The sequence below is a fragment of the Tachysurus fulvidraco genome, chromosome 23, assembly GCF_022655615.1.
Source record: "Tachysurus fulvidraco isolate hzauxx_2018 chromosome 23, HZAU_PFXX_2.0, whole genome shotgun sequence".
NCBI classification, from domain to species: domain Eukaryota; kingdom Metazoa; phylum Chordata; class Actinopteri; order Siluriformes; family Bagridae; genus Tachysurus; species Tachysurus fulvidraco.
The window spans coordinates 3,741,624-3,765,599 of NC_062540.1; the positions used below are offsets into that span (position 1 = coordinate 3,741,624).

The 23,976-nt window shown below is 40.9% G+C and overlaps 2 protein-coding genes and 1 long non-coding RNA gene across 11 annotated transcripts; 2 read left to right on the forward strand and 1 right to left on the reverse strand.

Annotated features, from left to right (window-relative positions):
- Positions 1-1,820: 1,820 nt before the first annotated feature.
- On the forward strand, positions 1,821-17,733 carry agap2 (ArfGAP with GTPase domain, ankyrin repeat and PH domain 2). 8 transcript variants are annotated; one of them, XM_047807593.1, is made up of 19 exons: positions 1,821-2,175; positions 9,330-9,388; positions 9,587-9,674; positions 10,045-10,130; positions 10,828-10,969; positions 11,071-11,205; positions 11,497-11,618; positions 12,727-12,867; positions 12,979-13,062; positions 13,487-13,591; positions 13,846-14,023; positions 14,116-14,223; positions 14,409-14,552; positions 14,815-14,874; positions 15,156-15,304; positions 15,396-15,486; positions 15,598-15,820; positions 16,309-16,567; positions 17,054-17,733. In XM_047807593.1, exons 1-19 carry the CDS (start codon positions 2,007-2,009, stop codon positions 17,267-17,269), a joined length of 2,559 nt encoding a protein of 852 aa, XP_047663549.1. In that variant the 5' UTR covers positions 1,821-2,006; the 3' UTR covers positions 17,270-17,733. The 8 variants fall into 8 exon arrangements, with proteins under 8 accessions (XP_047663549.1, XP_027000528.1, XP_047663548.1 ...); XM_047807589.1 differs by lacking the exon at positions 1,821-2,175 and adding an exon at positions 5,212-7,156; XM_047807590.1 differs by lacking the exon at positions 1,821-2,175 and adding an exon at positions 5,214-7,156 and having other exon boundaries at positions 14,412-14,552.
- Positions 17,031-19,377, reverse strand: LOC125140102. Its single transcript, XR_007139332.1, has 2 exons — positions 19,225-19,377; positions 17,031-17,308 (listed from the first exon to the last, which is right to left on the reverse strand). It is a non-coding gene; the product is annotated as an uncharacterized LOC125140102 (long non-coding RNA).
- Positions 18,492-23,729, forward strand: LOC113641762 (zinc finger and BTB domain-containing protein 39). Of its 2 annotated transcripts, none has more exons than XM_027144728.2 (3): positions 18,492-18,741; positions 20,086-21,613; positions 21,740-23,729. In XM_027144728.2, exons 2-3 carry the CDS (start codon positions 20,117-20,119, stop codon positions 22,637-22,639), a joined length of 2,397 nt encoding a protein of 798 aa, XP_027000529.1. In that variant the 5' UTR covers positions 18,492-18,741; positions 20,086-20,116; the 3' UTR covers positions 22,640-23,729. The 2 variants fall into 2 exon arrangements, with proteins under 2 accessions (XP_027000529.1, XP_027000530.1); XM_027144729.2 differs by lacking the exon at positions 18,492-18,741 and adding an exon at positions 19,297-19,413.
- Positions 23,730-23,976: the final 247 nt, after the last annotated feature.

Here is a 23,976-nt window from a genome sequence, read left to right on the forward strand (position 1 = left end):
TCAGAAACACGCTTTTATCCTTACGGTACTTGGAAGACAACAGAAAGGAGCTGACTGAATGGCAGCTGTTGACAGGCTGATTTAGGGAGCTGTGCAGGAACGGGAACGTAATGGGAACTGCTGGATTGGGTCCAAAAAAACAACAACAATTGTGAAGAATGAAACTTTGTAGTCTTTAAACAGACGGTAATATACAGTAACAGTAGTAGATGTAGGATGGTAGCTGTTCCTGCTCCCACACAGTGCAAGATATTCAGAAAATGTGCAACAAATAGAGAGATGATCAGCGTCAATAACAAATGTTGTGTTGGATGTGTAAATTCATAAAATTGCATTGTCCAGTGTGAAGCTTTCAGGAAAATAGCATCTGAATGTTTGCAAGTTCTTAGTGCCATTGTATATCCTGTATTTTTATATATATATATATATATATATATATATATATATATATATATATATATATATATATATATATATATATATATATATATAAGGCTCATATTACTTTAAACAAGGTAAAGATGTCACCACACCTTACTTAATTTAACCAGCAGGGTCTCTTACACCTGACGCCCTGTTACACATAGGCTATATTTTTAGCTTGAGTATCATGCACATGCTTTCTAAAATGCATTTCTAAAATATTGTGTTTTATTGTCCAGTTGTTTCTCTGTAATCTAGATGGTACATCGTTATAGTGCAGATCAAACTTTAATTGTACAGCACACATTCTCACCTTGAATAAGATCGGATAAAACGTACACCTGACTGGATTAACAAAACGTATGTTAGGTAATAAAGGAAATTAGCATGTGAAATCTTTTAAACACTTATTGAACATACAGGTTCAGGGTTGCGGTCTATCTTGTGAGCACTGGGTGCAAGCTGAGAAAACACACTAGATCAGGCTCCAATCTATTGCAGAACATCATGGACACACACTCTCATGCTCATTGGCACCTAGGGGCAGTTTAGAATAGCTGATACACTTACTGGTATGTTTCAGGAGGAGATAAATCCAGGAAAAATGGAGGAAACATTTGGATTACATGCAAAATCATGCACAGATAGCCAGAGATGCCAGGCTCAGGACTGAAACAGGGACATTTCTAAGGGAACATAACCTATAAAAGATAAATTAAAGTGTATTTATGATCTAGAGGTGGGAGTAAGTCACACATGTGCAAGTCACAAGCAAGTCTCAAGTCATGAATGTCAAGTCAAATTCAAGTCGAGTCTTTTTTAACATTTATCAAGCATATCTCACGTCTGAAATTTGCGACTCAAGTCTGACTCGAGTCAGGTCGAGTCCCCCATCTCCGAGTCATTTAACTCAAGTCCGAGTCAAGTCTCAAGTCATGAATGTCAAGCCAAAGTCAAGTCGAGTCTTTTTTTAATATTTGTCCAGCAAGTCTCAAATTTGCGACTTAAGTGTGACTCGAGTCAGGTCATATGACTCGAGTCCCCCATCTCTGTTATAATCAAACAGATGACATTTTTTTCCAGCAAGTTTGTATCGAAAGTCTTTACAAAGTTATTTAGTATTCGTGAAATTCAAGTAATTATATTGAGCAGAGCTATTAATACAGTTTAAATGTACACCTGAGAAGATTCTAATAAATAATAATTATAATAATATTTACTTGTTTAGTAGCACTATGTGAATTCATTTGACTTCTCAGTAAACAAATAAGCAATTTCTCTCTTCTGGGGCAATTGCCGAGGAAAAAAAGTACCGTTTGATGCGTTTTCCTTTCAGTTGACGTGAATTCACCGCAAAGTCCTGTTTTTGAGCGAACAGACTATGAGAGTGCAAGGCTGTTTGAAATCAGGAAGTGAACTCAGATGCGCACAGAGGAAATTCATGCAAGCTTTTCTTGTGTACTTCATGTCTCACGACGAAATGACTCGCTGCTTCTGGTTATGCTAGTGAGCATGGAAAGAGAAGCTGAACATGCCAGTGGATTGCAGGGATAAATTCGGACATTCTGGATACACTCACCTGAATGAATATGCAGAATTCGACTAAGGCGGCACATTCGAGTGCAATCCGGGCTGAAGTAAAGCGCCATGATAGCATACAGAATACCTTCAACAAACTGTTTAAACAGCTGGAGAGAGTCAGTGACCAACAGCTCAGGACTGGACTGAAGGTTTACATCCACAGCCTGCAAGGTGAGTCCACTCGATGCTTATATAATCTCTCTCATACGGTGAGTCTTATATTTCACATCCTACCTGATCAGTTCCTGTAAGATGCCAACGCTTAGCTTGAGTGTTTGTAAATGTTGAAGAAAAAGATGACATTCCCAAAGCATATTTCTGAAGATAAATGAATCTGAATGATATGAAAAAAAGCTACACAAAATGAGATGAGATGGTAAAAATTGGGAATAAGCAGAGCATCGCTGAGTAAAACCTAAAACGTATATCTTCAGTATCTGGGTCAAGTGATAGAAAGGTGCTTCAGGTGTTTCTGTGCAGTTCTATTTACTTTTATTCGTTTCTTTTTCCTCATTCAACTAAAATAGGTTAAAAATGGGAAAATCAGCCAGGACGTACTGTACCAAATGTAAAATTCCTGCATAGATCATTTCCAAATGTGAAATTTTAACCTTAGACTAAAAAGGCATGTGCTTACTGCGATAAACAATGTTCATATTTCATGTTGTTGGTTTTCTTGTGCCAGCACCCGGCTGGTGTGTTCATGTCGCCTTTATGTCTAAATCGCTTCGAACGTTAAGTCTGCCGTTGAGAATGTGGAGAGAAAAACGATGTAATGAGTCTGCTCGTCGGTGATAGAGTGAGGTGATCTCTTAGAAACCATGTACCGGTAATGCAGCATTATCAGCCACATCACTTCCTGTGTGCACAGCAGGCTCACTGTGACTGATCAAGTAGAAATGCGTATCCATTACATTACTAACTGATGGGTTCCTTCAGGCTACATACAGTACTTAATCAGGCTTGTGGATATGAACGTTAAAAGGTTTGTGTTGCAAGAATATCTCACGTAGTCTTAGTAGGCTTTTGTATAGGCCCACTTCCTGTCTTGCTGCCCCGAAAAGCCACTTCCTCTCCATCTCAGACGCCATCTGTCACGTTAGGCTTGCACTTTATTTTCGAAATCAAAATCAAATAAACAAACTTTCTTATACTCGTGTGATATATATTTATATTAACTCTGGTTATATTTTTTTGTCGTGGTCACCAGATAAGTGAGGGATTCTCGATACAGGTCAGGGACATTTCCATTTCAATCGGACATTACCAGATGCACCTGACGCTTGAAAGGGCCGAGTGGTTAAAGGAATCTTGTGACGATGGTTAATTTGAATTTCATTTGGTCATTCGGACCCACACACCATAATTCACTTCCTCTGACAACTTCCTCTCCTCTGTGTAATTACTCCTATTCCAGCTGACAAGGGCATCATATAATCACAGATGAAACCTCTCTTCGGTGCACTTTTTCTTGATTCGAGGCATGTGACCAACCTTGTCATACCTCATTCGATGGAATCACTGCTGAACTGAACACCAGCAGTGTGCCATTAATGATGAATACTTAATGAACATTTAAAGTGTTTGCTCAATACCATCCGCAGATCCTGGCATGAAGAAGGAACCTACAAACATCTAAGAAAGTAAAAGATGAATGGAGTGAAGTGTTTACCATGTGAGAATGTCACGTTTAAATAGTGATGCGTTGTTTTTAATCGGTGCTGTTTAATTAGAAATCAGACACGAGTTTAAAAAAAAAACTCCTTCTGCTCAGCTCGAGGTCTTTCACACCTTCTGTTCACAAGAAAAGCTGAAAGTTACTACACAATTATACAGTATTATAGCTCCATAACCTGAATTTCCTGCTGTCTCACACACACACACACACACACACACACACACACACACACACACACACACACACACACACACACACACACACACACACACACACACACACACACACACACACACAGTAACCCGGAGAGCTGTGAGACTGATTGTGATTTTTTTTTAGAGTTGATCACTAAACACAAAGTACCAGAAGTATGCAAACTATATACAGTAGTAGGTTTGAACACGAGAGAATAAAGTGGATCTGATTCTGATACAAGTTTAAATAAGAGCTGTTGATATAAACAGCTAGAATACAAGAATGCTTTCGTTCCAGTACAAGCTTCACTTACTTACTTAGTGAAGTTTACCCGCTAGATTGTGAGCACTCACATGCTGCAGTTTAGCTTTCACTATGAATGCAGTTTGTAAACCCATCCTTGCCTTTAAGTCTGTGGTTATGTGCTGGAGGAAACAAATGGTACTCATGAAACACACACATCAGCGAGTAGCAAAACTGACTGATTAAAATAACCATGACCCCATTACTTTAAGTAAAAAAGAAGGGACAACGTGTCATACGAAACCGTTTTTTTTTTTTACACTTTATGGTAAAATGGTTGTACTGTTAAATCATGAAACACTAAAACATGTTCTGTTATTATATTATTATATTATAGAGAAGTTGGGATTGTGAATATTGATTATGAAGTGACCGTGAGACCATTGTGTGCTGAAGAAAGATGTAGAAGAAATTAACACAAAAGTGATGCTTTTGTGCACACAGAGAAATGCTATGCACTCGTTGCTCAGACATGAAAGGTTCCATTCTTCTCTGGTGATCCTATACAAAGCAAAGCAAAATGTTGCGGTAGGAGTCAAAAAAAAATGACTTGAAGAGACCAGATAGGGCTGATGATAGAGATTAAAAAGAGAGACGAGACAGAGCCGGTGTGAGGAGGAGGAGGAGTTTATGCTCCAGAATACCTTGGTAACAGGCTGCCTCAGCATCTGGGAGGGGGGGTTGAAGGTGGGGGGTGGATACAACGATTCCATATTACACTTACTAATAAATGAAGCCTAATGCTGCTGTTTGTATATTTATATATATAAAAAAAAGGTAGACATTATACTGATTTTGCTGTTTTCATTAGCTGCTCGTATATTTTTTTCTCATTAGCTGATTAGTTTTTCCCTTGACTCCTCCCCTTTGCTTCACAAGCATTTTATTGGCTTTCGTGTGCCCGCCTCTTCCCACAGTACATCATCGCCTATCCCTTTTTCCAATGATAGAGAGAGAGAGAGAGAGAGAGAGAGAGAGAGAGAGAGAAAGAGAGGTAGAGAATGGGGAGAGGAAGGAAGAGAGAGAAAGACAGGGAGGGGGGAATGGGGAATTTCTTTGGAAAGCAGAGGCTGTGTGCTGTCTGACTGTTGACAAGGGCAGGCAGGCGGAGGGAGAGCAGAGAGATGGAGAGAGGAACGAGGTTTTCCAGGACTGATACGTGGAGTGTGGGCACTATGAAAAGCATCTAGCACAAGGGATTTGAGGAATTCCTCAACGCAAGGCAGATCTATGACTTGCACCGACGGTGAAGTTTTTCTGGCACAAGGATGCACATATTTTGTGCACCAGGTACTTGACACTGAAGTCTGCTGTATTAATATCCATGTCGCCTGAAGTGAATGGTGGAAAAACACATCACAGGAAGTGTAATGGATAGACTCTGTGTGGAAAGCCTGGAATTGATCTCACTGGATTTACCCTAAGCTTCTCTTTGATCCATGTGCCAGGTAGTCGTCTTGCATGCTTTACGTCTCTTTATCTCTCCCGTCTGTCTCGTAACATCCACGCTGTGGTGTATGGCTGCAAACAGCATGCCTTAATCTACAGGCAAAGACTCAATGTACTGTAATTTTCCTTGCCATCATACTAGATGTCAATGTGTAATCTGCTGGAAGGTTAGGAAGGTTGTGGTTGCAGTGTTCAAGTGTGCTCGAATGTTGGAAAAAAACGAAGCACGATGCAAATCAAAGGGGAACGAAGATTCTGAGGCTTTAAGATATATGGAAGACAAACAGACACGCAAACGTGCACAAAGGACACAAGTAGCAATCTAGTCTAATCCACAGGAAGAAACCACAATTCAAACCGTCGTCTCTCCTCCTCTAAAGCTCATAAAATGTCTTTTTGTCACTTGGGATCAAAACGGAATACCTGATCACCATAGATCAGTTTAATCTATGTCTGTGTCTACCTGTCTACCCAACTTGAACCTCATGGAGCAAACTGGTGTATCACAGCATAAAACCACCTACCTCATCTCCCTAACCTTGGTAAAGGTGGAGACAACTGAGGATCATGGGATGGAAAAGGCCAGGCAAAGTGTGGAGGGGGCAACAAGTCAGGCTGGAGAAAAAAAGCTATCTTCAAATGCAGATTCGAGCAACAGTGATCTGAAACAACAGAAACAAGAGGAGGTCACTGAACCAGAACCAAGGAAAAGTACCCTGCTCAAAACAGGACAGGAAACACTTCCAAGCCCCAGAGACCATAAAGCACTTTTTACAGATGGTGCACAAGCCAGTGACAGGCAAAAATCAATAACCTCATCCACTGCAGAAAACGGTGGGGCAAGAGAAGCCTCAGGAGCATCTCAAACATCTATATCCAAGGATGCAGCAGAACCAACCCAACCCCCAGCCACAAGTGATGGCGTAGGACGTGTTAACAAGCGTCCCGTTTCCCTTCTAAAAACACACAGTGGTGCCCTTAGTGGCCGTGAATTAAGGGAGGCCAGAGACAGTATCCATGCTTCCTCTAAAAGCCTGGATCGGAAAGACAGCAGGAACAGGATTCAGTCCCCTGCAAGCCCTGCTCCAAGCACATTTAGAGCCTCCTGGGCTGTGTGTGAGGCCAAACCCAACGAAGAAAATCAGAAAGGAGGCACTAGGGTTAAAATGTCTACAGAAGCTGTGATTGCCATGCGGACCCAAAGCCCAAGAGCTGAGAGACTGAAGTCAGGGTCTACATCTCTTCCAGCTCCTGTCACTGTGGTCTCCAAACCCCAGCGCAAAGGGAAGAGTCGTACCCTGGACAACAGTGACCTGAACTGCCTGTCTGAGGACCTTCTGAAAGGAAAAGGTGGTCAAATGACATCAGACATCAGGACAGGTCAGTTGCAGGGGACCTCAACTCGTGACCGCAAAATGTTCAGATTTATTAGTGGCATTTTTACCAAGAGCACTCAAGTCCCATCCAGCGCTGGTATGGTACCCCAGGTTCCTAGCTCCTCACAGAGAGAGACCAGTGAGGATGAAGGTAGGAAAATACCACCTCCATATCCATTCATGATTTCAACTCTAGCAAATTTATCAAACTATGTACAGCATAGTTTATGCTTGTGGCACACATCAGATGAAAGGACACTTTGGCTTACCATATTTCAAGCATCAGCAAAACCCACCATGCCATACAAAATTTATTTTGACTTGCTATATTTAATAAGTGCAGACATTGTCATGTATGAAACAATAAATCATTGAAACAGGAAAGTGTCACATTTAAGAAATTTAAATGGTACTTCTAGTAATGTTAGGAGCTGTGGCAGTAGTTTATTAAGACATCTCTGTCTTTTCTACCTCGTCTCTTTCACGCCGCCCTCGTGCCTGATACAGAACAATTGGAATGGCAGTGGAATTTAAGAATAGAAAAGCCAAAGCCAGTTCAATCACAAGACGAAAATGTCCTAATCCCATCTTTGATATTCCACCCACTGCCTGTTCTCATACCAAATAGGGGGGTGTGATAGCCTAGTGGTTAAGGTGTTGGGCTACCAATTGGAAGGTTGTGAGTTCGATTCCCACGTCCACCAAGCTACCTCCGCTGGGCCCCAGGGCAAGGCCCTTAACCCTCAATTGCTCAGTTGTATAAAAATGTAAGTCGCTCTGGATAAGGGCATCTGATAAATGCTGTAAATGCAAAGAGTTTTTATCATACTGTTAAAATCTGGACTATGAAACATGCCTATTCAAGATAATTATATTATTTGAGCTGTTATAGAGTGTTAATAGAGTTATATTATCATTTGTGGATATGAGGCAGGTTTTTAAAAGCACTGACGTCTCCCAAAATGCTTTTACACGAGATTGTAAAATCATGTCGACATAAGAACAAAGAATTTGACTGCTATCTTTAAATCCATAAGTATGGCTCAGTAATCTGTCAATAATCTGTGTGTGTGTGTGTGTGTGTGTGTGTGTGTGGTACTTGAACTGTGTGCACTGATATGTATGTGTAAGTGCGTGCCTGTGTGTAAACTCAACGCATGCGCGCACAAAAATATTTACGTATGTGTCCTCCAGGCAAGCTGACAGAGCAGCTGGAGGTGGGGTTGTCATGGCAACAGGCAGATGGAGCTGCCTGTTGTATGGCTGTGTGATGCCACTGAGAGAGTCCCCAGCCCAATGAATGAGAAAGAGCAGGGTTGTATGGGTGTGTGTGTGTGTGTGTGTGTGTGTGTGTGTAGCAAGGGAGTCTTCTGAAAAGCTTCTAAAAAAGAGAGGGGAAAAAAATGCAGGCTTTAGAATGTGACACATAGAGCATTCTTTTTTCATCCAGGCACTCCGGATATGCGGCCGTATATAGAGGCCTTGGTATCTGCATAAGGGTCTTACTGTCTGGCCCTGTCTCATAATGCCCTCATAGAAACACACTGAATTTAAGTGTGTGTGTGTGTGTGTGTGTGTGTGTGTGTGTGTGTGTGTGTGTGTGTGTGTGTGCAGGAGGGGACATTCTCATTATCTAAAGAACTGGTGTTTCACAGAGGAAGTGGTGGATAGTGGTTTTTGTAACTTCTCTTTATCTCAGCAATTTGCTCATGACATCTCAGTACATAGACCAGACAGTACATAAAGACTTGAAGGACTATCACCTCACTTGCTGTGTAAGTTACAAATTATAGTGCCATGAATCAAAGCATTTCAGTTACCACTTTACATATCCAAAGCAAGCCACAGCTGGCCAGTCATGGATGAGATGATCACAAAGAAGACAGCAGATTTCTCCATCAGACACTGGTGACAGTGAAACAGCTGGGGCTGAGCCAGACTTCACAGAAAGAAAAAAAAAAGGAGAGTACCTGTAGGTCGAAAGCTGTTACTCATCTGGTCAAAAAGCCAACATGACTGCCTTTTACTTGTTTTTTTTTTTTGTTTTTGTTTTTTGCAATTACAAAAAAAATTGAGAAATCCTATCAGACGACCTGTTCTTTCTTTTTACGCCGTAAATAACGTGCGATTTCATTGTTCTGTCAGATAGAATTTCACCGAGAGACACATGTACATCTTGTACATGTACAGTTGCTTAAGATATGCTGCATTGTGATTTCATTACACTGAGACATCCTGCCATTTCTAACTTCAAGCATTATGACACGCTTTTGTGTTCGGGTTTCAGAATATTTCAGTGACTGTAACTTTCATTCTGTCTGCAGCTTCCTTTGCTAACAGTCAGGAATGGACCTTAAATCGCTCTATACCAGAGCTGAGACTGGTAAGATGACTTCTTCTGATAAATATATATATATATTAGGTTTGTTTGGAGTATCTTAAAGATCAACAAAACGATTTTAAAAAAGAAAGTAACTCAAGGATAGGTCAGATTTATCAAGCAGGAAATGCCTCTGATATAATTTTAGTTATCGTTTTGCAAATGAGCGTTCTCAGTTGATCTAAGTTTATCTTTATATAGGGGGTGCTGGGTAGCATACGGAGTGGAAAGTCTGCCCTGGTAAACAGGTTTATCACAGGAAGCTATCTTCCTCATGAGTCACCTGAAGGTAAGAATGTACCGATCTGCCTCTCAACTTACTCATTACATAAAGAAACTGTGCATGAAACTAGCTGTGGTAAACTAGGGTTAGGCTTAAGTTTTATTTTTGGTTTTCTGCTCTATTGGTTTATTATCCAGAAATGGCCTTAAAGAGACCACAGAGCTTTTTTATTTATTTATTTATTTTTGTTTTGCTTATTGTTCATTTTCTGAAAATGAGTCAATTTATCTATTTTATTTATTTATTTTTAAAGAGTTTAAAACTGTAGCAACAAGCTTCTTTCTCTATTTAGCTCATAAAGTGTCTCAGAACCAGCAAGATGTGCACTGTAGTCGACAAATCTAAAAACTGGTGGTTTTTCTGTTGCCCCTTGCAGGTGGGAGATATAAGAAAGAGGTCTTGGTTGATGGGCAGAGTTACTTGTTATTGATCCGAGAGGAATCCTGCCTTCCAAATGCACAGGTTTTTATGTTTTTCTCGTGTATGCTTTAAGCGCCTCTAAATAATCATTAATGGTGCTTGCAAAGCAATATTCTTGTTATTGTGCCGGACAAAATTTCGGTGCGTAACTTGTCCCGCAGCTTTTATCCTAGACCCATGAATGAGGTGTCATATCGACCGGCTCATTGAGGAGAGGTGTGCTATGACTTTTATAAATGATCGGAATTCCGGAATTCCCAATACGGAAGCTCAAATATGGCTTTTTTTCTCCATAGACTTCCGTTATAAATTTTGGAGGTTTATAACTCAGCAAGTTTTCGAGCGATTTACACCAAACTCGACCAGCTCCTTTAGGACCTTACTCCGGACAAAGTAGCAACTTTCCAAAAGTATTGGCACTCCACCGGGTATTCATGTGATGTCACATGTAGCCCCACCCCCAAAATAAATCAAAAAGTTAGCACAACATATGGACATGTCATATATCAAAACACTCAGCACGATGAGGGGAACTGACGTCACGTGTAGCCCCGCCCCCAAAATAAGCTAAATCAAAAAGTTAGCACAACATGGACATGTCATATATCAAAACACTCAGCACGATGAGGGGAACTTGCCACGTGCAAGCACCATTCACATTTTCTTCAGGAAATGTACATTCTAGTTTTATGTGCACTCTGGCTCATGCACTAATACAGCTTCAAATTTTGAATTATAGTTCAGCAACTGGGTAGATGCAGTTATTATGGTGTTTAGCCTGGAAAATGAAGCCAGCTTCCAAGATGTGTACAAGAACTTCAGTGAACTGGGAACCCATCGCAACACTGCAGACATCCCTCTTATAGTAGTAGGGACACAAGGTACAGAATTTCAAAACCTTTATATTTGAATGCTGTATTATGGACAAGAAGAGACTCTGAGGTACTAAACTGTCAATGTGTCAATGTGCTTTTCTATCCAGATAAGATTAGCAACACAAATGTCCGTGTCATTGAGGATAAGCGGGTACATCAGCTTTGTACAGATGTGCGACGTTCTACGTACTATGAGACCTGTGCCACCTATGGACTGAATGTGGAGAGAGTCTTCACTGAAGGTCAGGATCTTGTCAGAATAGTGTAATAAAACACTGGTACTAGTACAAGTTCAATATCACCTTCAGGATTTTGGAAGACACAAACAATTACTTGATTCAAATAGATAGCTTGTTTGAAAGATCTCTGTTGAAATGAATTCAATAGGCTGCCATTTATCTGGCTTACAGTATGAAGTAATCCCTGGAGTGGGATGAGCTGAAATTTAATCAATCTCTGTTCCTTTTAGATCTGCATTACTTCCATATCTTAGTGCTATTTTTGATTTACTAATCAAACCATTCGCCACACAGTGTGCCAGAAGATAGTAGCAGGTAAGAAGCAAGCCAGCCATCTAGCAACCTGCAAGTCCCTACCCAACTCCCCCAGCCACTCTGGAGCCTCTACACCTGTGTCTGCTCCATTACTGGGACAGGTACTATCACGCATCTGTGACATTATTTGGACATGTTTATTTATCTTAGACTCGGTTGCATGGCTTTGATGTTGAGAGTAAAGGGCTGTATTCAGAGTTGAATTATGCACACTTACACACTGTCGCAGTGCAATTCGGCAGCTGTGCCTGTCTTTACACATGGGGCAGAGCTACGTCTCAGTTAAGCGTGATTCTGACCTTGGACTTATTTTTGAACTGATATTTGTTTTATAATATCTGCTTGAGTGAGAATCAGTATTTAGTTCAGTGCAACTGTCTGACCGTTTGTTATAACCACAGACACAAAACATCCCATGGCTTAATTCAGTTATAATGATGTAAAAATAATAATAAATTCAGAACATTTAGATGTGCTGGATCAAGTGCTATTTTGTAAGCTGTGAAATAATGACGGAAGCCATTTTGTAATTTAACCCAAAACTGCAATGATTAATGTGATAAATTCCTACTAGGACTATTCAAGTTGCAATATGTTGGCAATATATAGACTTCTATTAGAAGATTTTTGAAAGGATATGAATCTTCCTATTCATATATCGTGTTCGTCTTTTTAATTTTCATTTTTAAAATGTTATACTGAATACATTAGGATTCATTTATGTGTTTTGAAAGGGCCGTGCAGAACATGATATGCAGGACTATTTAAATAAGTGGATGCTGGATACGAGTAACTGCATAAATAAAGACTTTAGTTATGAAATTAAGTCTAAAATCTTTGAATTGAGTCGTTAATGATGGCAGAATATTTTGCTTTTGTTGAATGCTTCATTAAATGGGATACAAAAAACTATGCTATGCAGACAAACGTCACCGTCTTCTCAGCCAGATTATCCAGGGAAGAGAAAAATCCATTCGTTCATGTCATCCATTCATTTCTACTGCAAAAATCACTAATTATCACAAATGCGTGTTTTTCAATCTGTCAAAATGGGAGCTTTTTTTCACAATGCCAGCAATTTGAATGGCCCCATTCTCTCTTTCTCTCTCCCTCCCTGTGTTTGTCTGTTCAAAGCCCTCATTCTGTATCTGTTCCATTTAACATCCCTCACTGTTCTGTCTCTCTCTGTGTGTCCTCCCCCTCTCTCAGGCCAGTAATGGGGGCCAGAGTAGTGATTATTCCTCCTCTTTGCCCTCCACCCCTGTTATAAGTCACAGAGAAATACGGGGAGTGGCAGGAGAGGGAGGCGCTCAGCGAAATGTACCACGACGCCGGACCTCCTTGTTCACGGTGATCCGCTCTATCACTCACCTCATCTCTCACCTCATCCCATATTTTGTTTCTGTCTATCTGTATTTTTGTGCCTTGACAATGCTTTAACTCACATGCCTGCTGTTGTAGAACCGTCGTGGGAGCGATAGTGAAAGGAAGACTTCGGGGAGCAGAGCTGATGCGGGAGACATCAAACCGGTTATTATCAGACAGGTACATGTCAGATCATCTATGATTATCAATGACTTTATTCTAAATTCTTTATACTAAGGGAGAAATGGATAAATAAAAGTTTCACTCATTTTTTATATTCTTAGAAAGTCATATATAGTCTGACTCCAAGTTGAAAAAGGAAGAAATTGCTTGTTCACATAAAACTGATCTCAAATAATAAATAAATAAATAGATAAATAAATAAATAGTGCAAATACTTCATGATATAATACATTTTATCTATCAAATATGCAATTGTCTGGCCAAGTAGGTGTACACGATTTCCAAAAGAAATATAAATTGTTACTAAAAAGCTCAGTATTTCTTCCAAATTCTAACTGTTTTTAATTGTAAGTGTTTTGGCTTTGGTTTGCTTAGCACACATTGACTTATGAATAATGGTACCGTGTGTTTCGTCTGACAGGGCACATTATGGAAGCGCAGTGAACGTTCTCTGAACAAGGAGTGGAAGAAGAAGCTTGTCACACTTACCAACAATGGCATTCTCACATATCATTCAAACGTCAATGTAAGAACCGCTGTCTTGTACTAATGGACAGAAGGAAACAGGAGCAGTAAAACAGCAGTCTTCTCTGCTGCTTTAATATGTGAGGTCTAGGAATTATAGATTGCATGGAATGTTGGAGGTTATTGGTTAGCATTAGATACATATAGCCACGTATGTGGACACTGGTCATTAATAGCCCAATCTTAAAAACAAAACAAATACATATCTTAATAATTAAATCACCTAGAGCAACTGGAGTATGTGGCTGTTTTTAGGAATACAGGCAGAACACCCACGGTAAGGAGATGGACCTGCTACGTGTTACTGTCAAAGTACCAGGAAAGCGTCTGCACAGGGCAGCACCCCCAACTGGCCCTGCTCCTGCTACTACTCTTTCCCCTGGAGTCAATGGTCTTGCAAAAGACAAACCAGCACTTGAAGGAGGAAGCTCATGTAAGTAATGTGAGCTGTTTGTTAAGATATAATCTCAAACTAAAAAGCTGTCTTCATGTTTACTTTTTTGTGACTTGTATCTTGTATTCCAGCAATTCTTCTGACTGTTGATGAGGCAGCTGGCTCTGTAATGTCACCTCAAGATGAACAAAAAATCAAACGTTGTCCTTCATCTGTGTCCAATAAGGCATTAAGCCTGGGTATGTGAACAAGTTCTTATGGATTGCAAAAATAGCATACGAATGAGCTACAAATAGATACAAACCTTGTGTGAGCTTTTCAGTGTGTACAAACTCCACAATTCTGACATGTACTGGTTCTTTGAAGTCCATAATTTGTCACAATGGCTTACGTTCTAGATGTTTAATCTCCTGTCTCCACCCAGTAGAATCAAGCATTGACGGGGCTACAAGCTCTTCTCTGGGAAAAGACATCACACCATCATCCCCCATGACCGACAGAAAGAACAAGACTAGGAGGAAGAAAAGTATGAATGTCAAAGGAGATGCTGCAGCCAGCCAGGCTGATGGTAAGCTCCACCAAAAACACTTGATAACCTTTCCAAATACAATTAGTTGATCATAAATCAAACGATAATTAATTGGTAAAGGATTCAATTACGTGAAACCTGATGAGTTTCCCTGCTTGTCCTCTGCTCTTTTTGCCTCCTCGTTGTTGTCTGTGAAGATATAAAGTGTTTCCTATGACTTATGTCTTCTCTTGCATCTCTCCTTTTCTCTTCCCTTTCCCTTTGTCCTCTGCTGCCCTGGGCTAATTTCTTGCACTGCAAGCCAAGCGCAAAATGTGGAAATTGAAAAGCTTTGGTAGCTTGCGAAACATTAACAGAACAGGTAATGATAGGCAGCGTGGATGAAGTGTATGGTTGAACTCAGTGTGACTGGCTCTTGCTCTGCATTGTATGTTGATGTTTATCATCGCTCAGTCATGACGACACTTCATTAGATTACTACAAATGAATTGCACCACTAGTCATCTTTCACTCTGTCCTTTCTCTTCCTCTTTTGCTCATGTCACTAAAATGAGAAAATAACGTATTAGTCCGAGAGGTTCGGTGAGTGTTTTCCATCGATTACTTCCTCTCTAGTAAATAAATATTGCTTGCTCCTTGCAGAGGAGGAGAATGCAGACTTTATCATCATATCAAGCACAGGACAGAGCTGGCACTTTGACACCCAGAATCAGGAGGACAGGGATGCCTGGGTGCAAGCCATTGAGAGCCAAATCCTGGCTTCTCTGCAACTGTGTGAAAGCAGAAATAAGGTTGGTTTGGCCATGATTTGTAAACCATATCATCAATTTCATAATGCCTGAGAATGAATCTGACCAGTGCATCTGTATGTGTGTGGTCCAGACTCGGAGATGTAGCCAGAGTGAAGCTGTGGCACTACAAGCCATTCGCAATGCCAAAGGAAATGATCTGTGTGTGGACTGTGATGCACCACGTGAGTTTTTTTTTCCAGTGTATCACGAAATCACATGGCCAGTCCAACCATTCTGTACAGAGAGATAGTGTGTGTCTAGTATACATAACTCACTTCTTCCTATCCCACCAGATCCCACCTGGGCTAGTCTAAATTTGGGAGCACTGATTTGTATTGAGTGCTCAGGAATTCACAGGAACCTTGGGACACACTTGTCCCGAGTCCGCTCCTTGGACCTGGATGACTGGCCTAGTGAGCTCACCAAGGTGCTAATGGCAATAGGCAACCACTTGGCCAACAGCATTTGGGAAAAATGTACACAAGAGCGCCAAAAGCCAACGCCTGAAGCAACAAGGTGAGCAGGACCTCTTGGATTAGAGTGGTATACAGTTAAAGATACAGCAATTAACTGCAAATGATTCCGCTGCTGCTGAAGTTCATAACACATTCCAAAACCTTTTTAAAGCCCCAGGGAACCTAAAACTGTAATTATACTCCGTAGAGTTTAATGCTGGTCTTGTGGGAATCACAGTTTGAAGAACAAAGTGTAAATCATTTATCAACAATAATTTGTTCATTGAATTCATTCCAAACCAATGTCACGTGCTTTTTCGTATCAAAAGTCTACTGGTGAATATAAAGTGAGAGCAAAAACAAACCTATCGTTCACACACACAGTAACATATAGATTTAGTTACATAGCAGACAAAAAAGACTCACTGCCATCTACTGTTGATTTAAATAAAGAAAAAGGGGAAATCTACAGAGGCTGTTCAAACACTTGCAAAAGGTCTTCCCAGAATAACATCCTTTCTCTGTGCCTTTTTTTGGCGTTCAACCTAGAGAGCAGAGGGAGTCTTGGATCCGGGCTAAATATGAGCAGAAGTTGTTTGTGGCACCCTTGCCAACTCAGGACGAGAGCCCAGGTGAGGTGACATCATCGCAGCTCCTCAGTGCTGTCACCAACAAAGATCTTCCCAGTCTCCTGCTGCTCTTGGCCCACAGCACCAAGGAGCAGCTTAATGTTCCACTGCAGCCTCAGAGCCCCTTACATGCAGCCTGCCAGTTTGGAGATGTGGTCATGACTCAGCTCCTAGTTTGGGTAAGAGTTGATGGACAGTCGGGATATACTTACAATGAAAATACAGGCAACGACAGCTGCTGGTTGTTCTTTATTTTTTAGCAAAAAAAATGGAGACTTTCATGTTGTAGACCTGTTTTTATGTGAAGTGTCAGCCATCCTGCATCAACATAAACTTGTGATTTGTAATATATAGTGTTATATAACATTATATAATACAACATATAGTGTTGCTGTTATGGAAAATATTTCAATATCTACTGATCAATCAGATTTGAGAATTCAACTTTGTAGTGGTAAAATACATTTCAAAACAAAACGATATAAAACCTATAGCGATACTTTCTTTTAAGCCAATACGACAAATGAAACTACTTTTAAGCAAAGAACATTTATACTTATATATTATAAGGCAGTAAAATTCTTATAGTATGATATATGGCTGATTTATCTCAGGTTTCTTTTTTGAATTACGGGTTTTTCATTTTTGTCTTTTTCTCTCTGTAGTATGGTAGTGACGTGAAAGCAAAGAATCCTCAAGGCCAAACAGCTTTAACGCTAGCACAACAGGCTGGGAGCCAAGAGTGTGTGGATATCCTTCGCCAACATGGCTGCCCCAATGAAACCTCACCCACTGCACCTACTGCACCTACTCCGATTCTCTCCCGCAAAAATAGCATCACAAGTCTCGGACGTAACAATTCCAGGAGAAGGGTCACATAACTTGTAAAGACTTCATGGACAGACAAAGATTCTTCCATTCTGGAGAAAAAAAAAAGAACAGTTTTTATTTCATTTTGTTAAAATGCTATGTACGTCTCTCTCTGTGGATGTTTTGGTCTGTCCTCCTTCATATACGTCCATTTAGGTTCCTCAGAGAAGGCAAAAAAACATACTTGTCAATGTCTGAAATGAAATTATCAAGCCAGCTTAAAATTAAATAAAGATACTGTTTCAACGACTCAAAAGCAATATTATACATGCTAATTATATATCTAATACAAAGACAAATGTAGCCTAGAGAGCTTCTCCAAGCAATCTGTGGATTCAACATTACTGTATGACTCATAAAACTGTTCCTCATAATAAGCAACATACATGAGGCCACTGTGTTTGTATGGGAAAAGGATAGTATGTCATTGTGCACCGTTTCTAAATACTAGAATAAATAAACTTAAATCTTTAAACTTTTTTCCAAATTTTTTTTTTACATTCCAAAAACACATTTAGATCAGGTTTTTTTTTTTTGTGGTTGTTGTTGTTTGTTTAACCAATGAAAAAAAGGCACACTTTTGGAATCATATTCTGTCATTTCTACACTATATACAGTACATGGAGATATATGTATTCACCATGTATCTATGTGTATTTTCCTCCAGGTTTCACCTTCCTCCATAAACAGTGTTAATGACTGTGTTCGAATAGACGTGTTCTCCAGTTCCACTCATCAGAAACACTAATTTCTGACTGAATGAATGAATGAATGAATGAATGAATGAATGAATGAATGAATTAAAGAATTTTATTGGCCTCCTATTATCCGTGCCAGAGACCGATCAGACTTAGGATAGATTAAAGGTGGACTTTCCACAACATCATCAGATTTGAAGGTGAGACTTTTCTTATCATAGCGACCTTGCTGTCTAAGTTTCCAAAGGTTATGACATGATGTCATGTGGGTTTGTTTTTTTTAAATGTCCATGAATTTAAGGTCTACAGTAAGCACTAGTAAGCACAGATTGATGATAGGCCTAGTTTTGCTGTTTTTTAGTTTTAGGCCTGTAATTCTCAAAGTTTTCTCATTCCATTGATCATAACCAGCATGAAGGATGCAGATTTTTTTTTTAAAGAACCATTAAAGGGAACTTCTTATTTGCCCCAAAACATCTCTCATTACACAGAACACTACCTTATTTTTGTTTAAAGATTATTATAGTATATAAGTATTGGTTGTGAAGCTTGATACTTGGCTGTATAACTTTCATGAAATGCAATTTCAAAAATTCTTAAAATTTTCATAAGGAATGAAAGCCATGCTCTGACATCTGGCTGCTCATTGCAGTTTGGTAGCCTGTGAGGGCTTTAGCTCGGCGTCTATTAGCCAGCTAGCCATCATGGTTCGTGAAGAAAGGAGTCTGGGCTGATTACAAAACTGGAATACTCTCCGTTGAAAACAAACTACCGCAGCTCTGAGGGTAAACATAACATTTCCATTCTAAATTTACAGATAATAATAAATTAGGTAAAATTAGCTAATACTGCTCAGCTCAGGTCTACAATTGATTTTGCTAGCTTTCTAGCTATCAAACGTTAGCTTTTCGGTTGCTAAACTGCTGTATAGCAACCAGTGCATCATATAGTTAGCTTTTCACCGTGCTAACGTAATTTTCTAATTAGCTGAAGCTACTTGGGTAGTTTTGACTGCTTTAACGGTTTTTAAAAATATATATTTCTATATACTTTGAACGTTTTCCTACAGCATTATTCGTCGGCTAGCTAACTTGCTGTGGTGCTTTAGCATCACCAGCTAGCCACCTAGCTAACTGTATTATTACATTTACGATGCAGCGAACTGTTGCTTTTTTTTATTTTTATTTTTTTATTTTAAATATAAAACCTACCGTGATATACAATTTGGTTTCTAGCTACTGTTTAATTACTTTCTTGGCCAAACCTACCTTTCTTCGTATGTTAGCGTTTACTGTAACGTTAAATAGGTGTTTTATTGTCAGTTGCTTCTTGTGTCTGAGGTAAAAGTTTCTAGAACATTCTAGTTTTTACTCCTCGCGCGAGGGATCCAGATCACTGACAAGAGATTCCTCGAGCGTTTGGCCACCTCTTATTGGCTGTTACAGGTGGATCCCAAGGTTAGTTATTTCTACAAGGGTCCTCAGTTAAAAAGTTCTCATCTTTGACCATTTTTTTTTTCATAAGTTTGCTATAACCATGCTGAAAAAAAAATCAGCTTAATCTGAGCTGACTGTCAAGTAGACCATCTTTATTAGTTGGTCCAAAGGAAACAACCTCTAAATTACTCTTACTACTGTATTAATACCGTAAATTTTAGTAAACCATGATCCCCGGTCAGAATTGTGCTGGATCCGGGGCCTATCCCGGGAACACCGAGCTTACCGGTTGTGATACAGAGACACCTTAATTTATAATAAGGCACCATGCATACCTAAGTAGCAAGACTGACGAGCTTTTGAGAAGTGGAACGAAACTGGAGAAACGGAAAGAAGAACTAGGGAAAACGTGCACAGAAATTCCACACGTGCGTAGGTTTGGATCGAACAACCGCCTTGTCATAAGAAAAGGATGGCGCTTATAAAATGTCAAACATTTAATTACAAGTCATAAAGATGTGAGAAATTTCCATGTGTTTTGTGTGTGAGTGCTAGAACAGGGAAATCAGGTTAAAGGTTTGTCTTAGGAAAGCAGCTTCTATTGCAGTTAAACTGAACATAATATAAGAATATTAGGAATGTTTTTAAAACATGAAACCATGTTTAATCTCCTATGCATTGGTTGTATTGCAGTTAAACAGAGCTCAGCGCCACCCTGGCAGGCATGCGGATCCGCCTGCAGAGGTCAGGCCATGCGGCCCTGCTTCTATCTGAGCTCAACCGCTTCCGCCTGTCACGGCTCCTCTGTGACGTGGTTCTGCAGGTCGGCGGTCGGTCCTTCCCTGCCCATCGGGCAGTCCTTGCTTGTGCAAGCTCTCACTTCAGCAGCCTGTTATCTAGGGTCCCGTATGGCCAGAGTGGCACTCCTCCCACATTCTCTTTGGACTTCATCTCTGCAACCAACTTTGAGAAATTGTTGACTTTCATTTACACAGGTGAGATCCTCACTGATCTGATAGACGTCGGTGTGCTGTATGAGTTGGCAGAACGACTGGGAGTCAGGGAGCTGGTGCGGGCTTGCCATGCCACCTTCCCAGATATGAAGAGCTCAGACGGAGATGTGGAACCCGACCTGGCCCCTGCTACCATTATGGCAGCCTCCATGTGCTCTTCATCCGCAGCGTCCTGTTCTTCTCTCTCATCTCCTGCTGCTCCCACTCCAGTAGCACCTTCTCCACTCCTTCAGAGCAGAGTGAACAGGGTAAATCGGTCTCATGTGGCCCCCCTCTCACTCTCCCACTCGCCTAAAGCAGAGGATGGCTTTCAGCTACATTTAAGCTATAGCCAGCTGGCAAACAACAAACAGAGCTCATTAGATAACCACCATGCTCAGGCTTCCGAGATCCTCCCAGCTCTCAATTTGCAGCTTAAAACTGAACAGGAGGAGGAGAAAGTGGATGGGAACCACAGCTCAGAGGAACAAGCCATCATTAATGGTAACAAACCAGCACTTTCTAAAGTGTGTTCCATTCCTGACTCGTCAGCACAGGCTGGAGGGGAAATCTGCGCACCCTCGTCATCTTCGGGTGACCCGCTGGATAGCCTGCAGGTTAGAGTGGTCGAAGGAGGTGCTGGACTCGGGGATGTGGCAGTCAAAGATGCCATTTTGTTTGGCGAAGACGACAATGCAGAAAAAAGGAGCATCCATGATGGGCCTGCAGAGGATGGAGAGCAGTGGAGAGCGCTGGTGGGGGATGTAATCGAACTAAGTGATGATGAGGAAAATTACATTGAGGAAGAGGAAGACGACGAAGACCTGATGTGCATAGAGAACGGCGGAAGTGGCGTCCTGGCAAGTCATGGACAGCTGGCACCGTCATCACAGCCCTGTAAAACCTGTGGAGTTTTGTTGCAAGCAGATAACAGTGTCCTACGCTCACATGCTGAGACACACCTGTCTGAGACGGGTATCTGCCGAGTGTGTGGAACTTCTTTCCCTGATCGCGCATCTAGCGTTGCTCATGCCCTCACACATGTGGGCATCCTGTTGTTTTCCTGCGAGGTATGCGAGTTGCAGTTCTGCACCGAGGCCGAGCTGATTCGTCACAGGCGCCAGTCAGTGGCCAGATGCATCCCTCAAATGTTTAACACCACCACTCAGGGGTCTGGAGCAGAACTGCAGTGTACCGTGTGCAGTAAATCCATTACTAAGGATTTAAAGGTCTGTACTTTTATTTTGTTTTGGCTTAAATTATGAGAATGCTAATGAATTCTAACAAACTGTAATTAATCCATCTACTTATTTTACCTGAGAATCAATTCAATAACTATATGATCTTCCTTTCAGGCTGTCAGGGAGCATGTACAGTGTCACATGTGTTTGCGGACATTGCGCTGCGGTGTATGCCAGTTAACTCAGCCCACGCGGTGTGCTCTTCTGTGGCACACGTTAACACACCTCCTTACCATCTACTCCTGCCCACAGTGTGCCTGTCCCTTCTTAGAGCAACCTCTACTTGACACACACTTAGCTCTGCATGCTGAACAAGGAGGAGCTGCCAAGGAGGATGATGGCAGTCAGGAGGGCAGTACAGAAGGACATGGTGAGTTTCAGTGCTTCCTGTGTCCACAGACCTTCCCTTCAGACGCAGCATTCCATTACCACCTGAGTACACATCCGAGTGAGCCTCAAACATGGCCTGTCAAGCGCAAAGCAGACCAGCTACTGGAGTTTTCTTCCTCCTCTTCATCCCCCCTGGAGCCAGGGAGCATCAGTAAACTCAGTGGCCTGGGCTTTAACATGGGCGCATTTATACCAGACAAAATGATTCAAGCCGGTATGCCTTTCCCTGCTGGACTTTTACAGAATGGCAGCTCTTCCAGTTGCCCTCAAACGGGTGTAGTTCTGAAACAAAAGTGGTACCGCTGCAGGTATTGCGGCAAGCGTTTCGCACACTCCGGCGAGTTCACCTACCACCTTCGCATCCACACAGGAGAGAAGCCGTACCAGTGCAAAGTGTGCCTGCGTTTTTTCCGCGGCCGCTCCACCATGATCTGCCACTTGAAGACGCACGCCGGCGCCCTGATGTACCGCTGCACAGTGTGCGGCCTCTACTTCTCAACGCTCAAGATGGTTTCGTCACACATGGAACTCCACAAGGACCACCTACCTCCAGATTTCAACATAGAGGAGACGTTCATGTACAACGACCACTCCAAAGAGCCGGTCCCTAATCTGGACACCTGAAACTTCTTCTTTCTTATGTGCCTAAATACTTATCTCACTCATTATCTGTGACCTTTTTTTTTTTGAGGACCAAGTAGAATTAGGATGTTATTAAATGTTTTCTGTACTAGAGACTGGACTTTGAAGTAGGCACTGTTATTGCATTGCCACTTGGTGGCAGCATTTATGTATCATGAGGGCACACTGACTGTTCTTGTGGCTGTGAGGTTTGATCATTAGTATAGGAATACCTCTTGATGTTCTTCCTTCTACTCATTCTGTAATTAATATAAGCTAAATGTATATATTCTAGAGTGTTACAACAGCATATTGTATCACCAGTAAATATGGTAGTGTACATGGGCATCGCAGAAGAAGCGAAAGATATAATAACAGGATACAAGACCGTGCTCTGCTTTTTTGCCGTCATACAGAGGGTAATTTTTTTTCTGTTTTTTTACTTGCTTATTTATTTTTACACTTGATCTTATTCATCATAGTCACTCCGTTTTTGTACGGTGTGTTTGAATTCAGAACAAAGTGCTCATTTATTAAGTATCAAGCAAGGCTGAAAATAAATCCATCAAATCAGTGTAAACATTAGAGTAAGGAATAAATCCCGTGCCGTCGGTATACTTATGTCATCTTTTTATGAGCTTGCCAAGTGTTCACCTTTTATTATATCATGTTTTCCTGTTAATGGATCGAAATAGCCAAGAGAAATTGTTTGTGTATCCTTAAAGCAGCAGGAATCAGTAGCATTTTTCCACATCATTTATAATGTCGTACGCTGATGACTGGTATGGTCAACAATTCCAGTGTCAGGACCGTCAGCAGGTTCAGCAGTACTTTTCAGTAGTGTAAAAATGGTACGTATTGCCTCTTTCAGCGGGCAAATTCCACAACGTGTAATATTTTTTTAATGTGAAAGCAGTACCTTATCATACAGTTTTAAGATCTATAACTATCTATTTATTTATTTATAGCTTTTTATGTTCATACATTCTATTTTGTAAGAAGTGTTTTCATTCGAAATAGACGCGTATTACTTTGTTCTCGGACTGTATTTGTTTCGTATGTGTTCTGAATAAAATTGAGTGTTGTAAACATACCTTTGCATTTTACAAGCCTTTGCATTTAGCCATTAGAACTCCACTTCAACATACAGGCCCGTAGATGCTGTTATTGCATTGCCAATTGGTGGCAGTGTTTCTGTATTCTGAGAGCACACTGACTGTTCATGAGGCTGGGGGGTTGGGTGGGGAGGGGGTAACAGTGAACGACACAAATTCTCAGCAAGTGAGTTTTACATGTTTCCAAAGGAACGTTTATTCCGTAGAAAAAGCTCTGTTCGAACA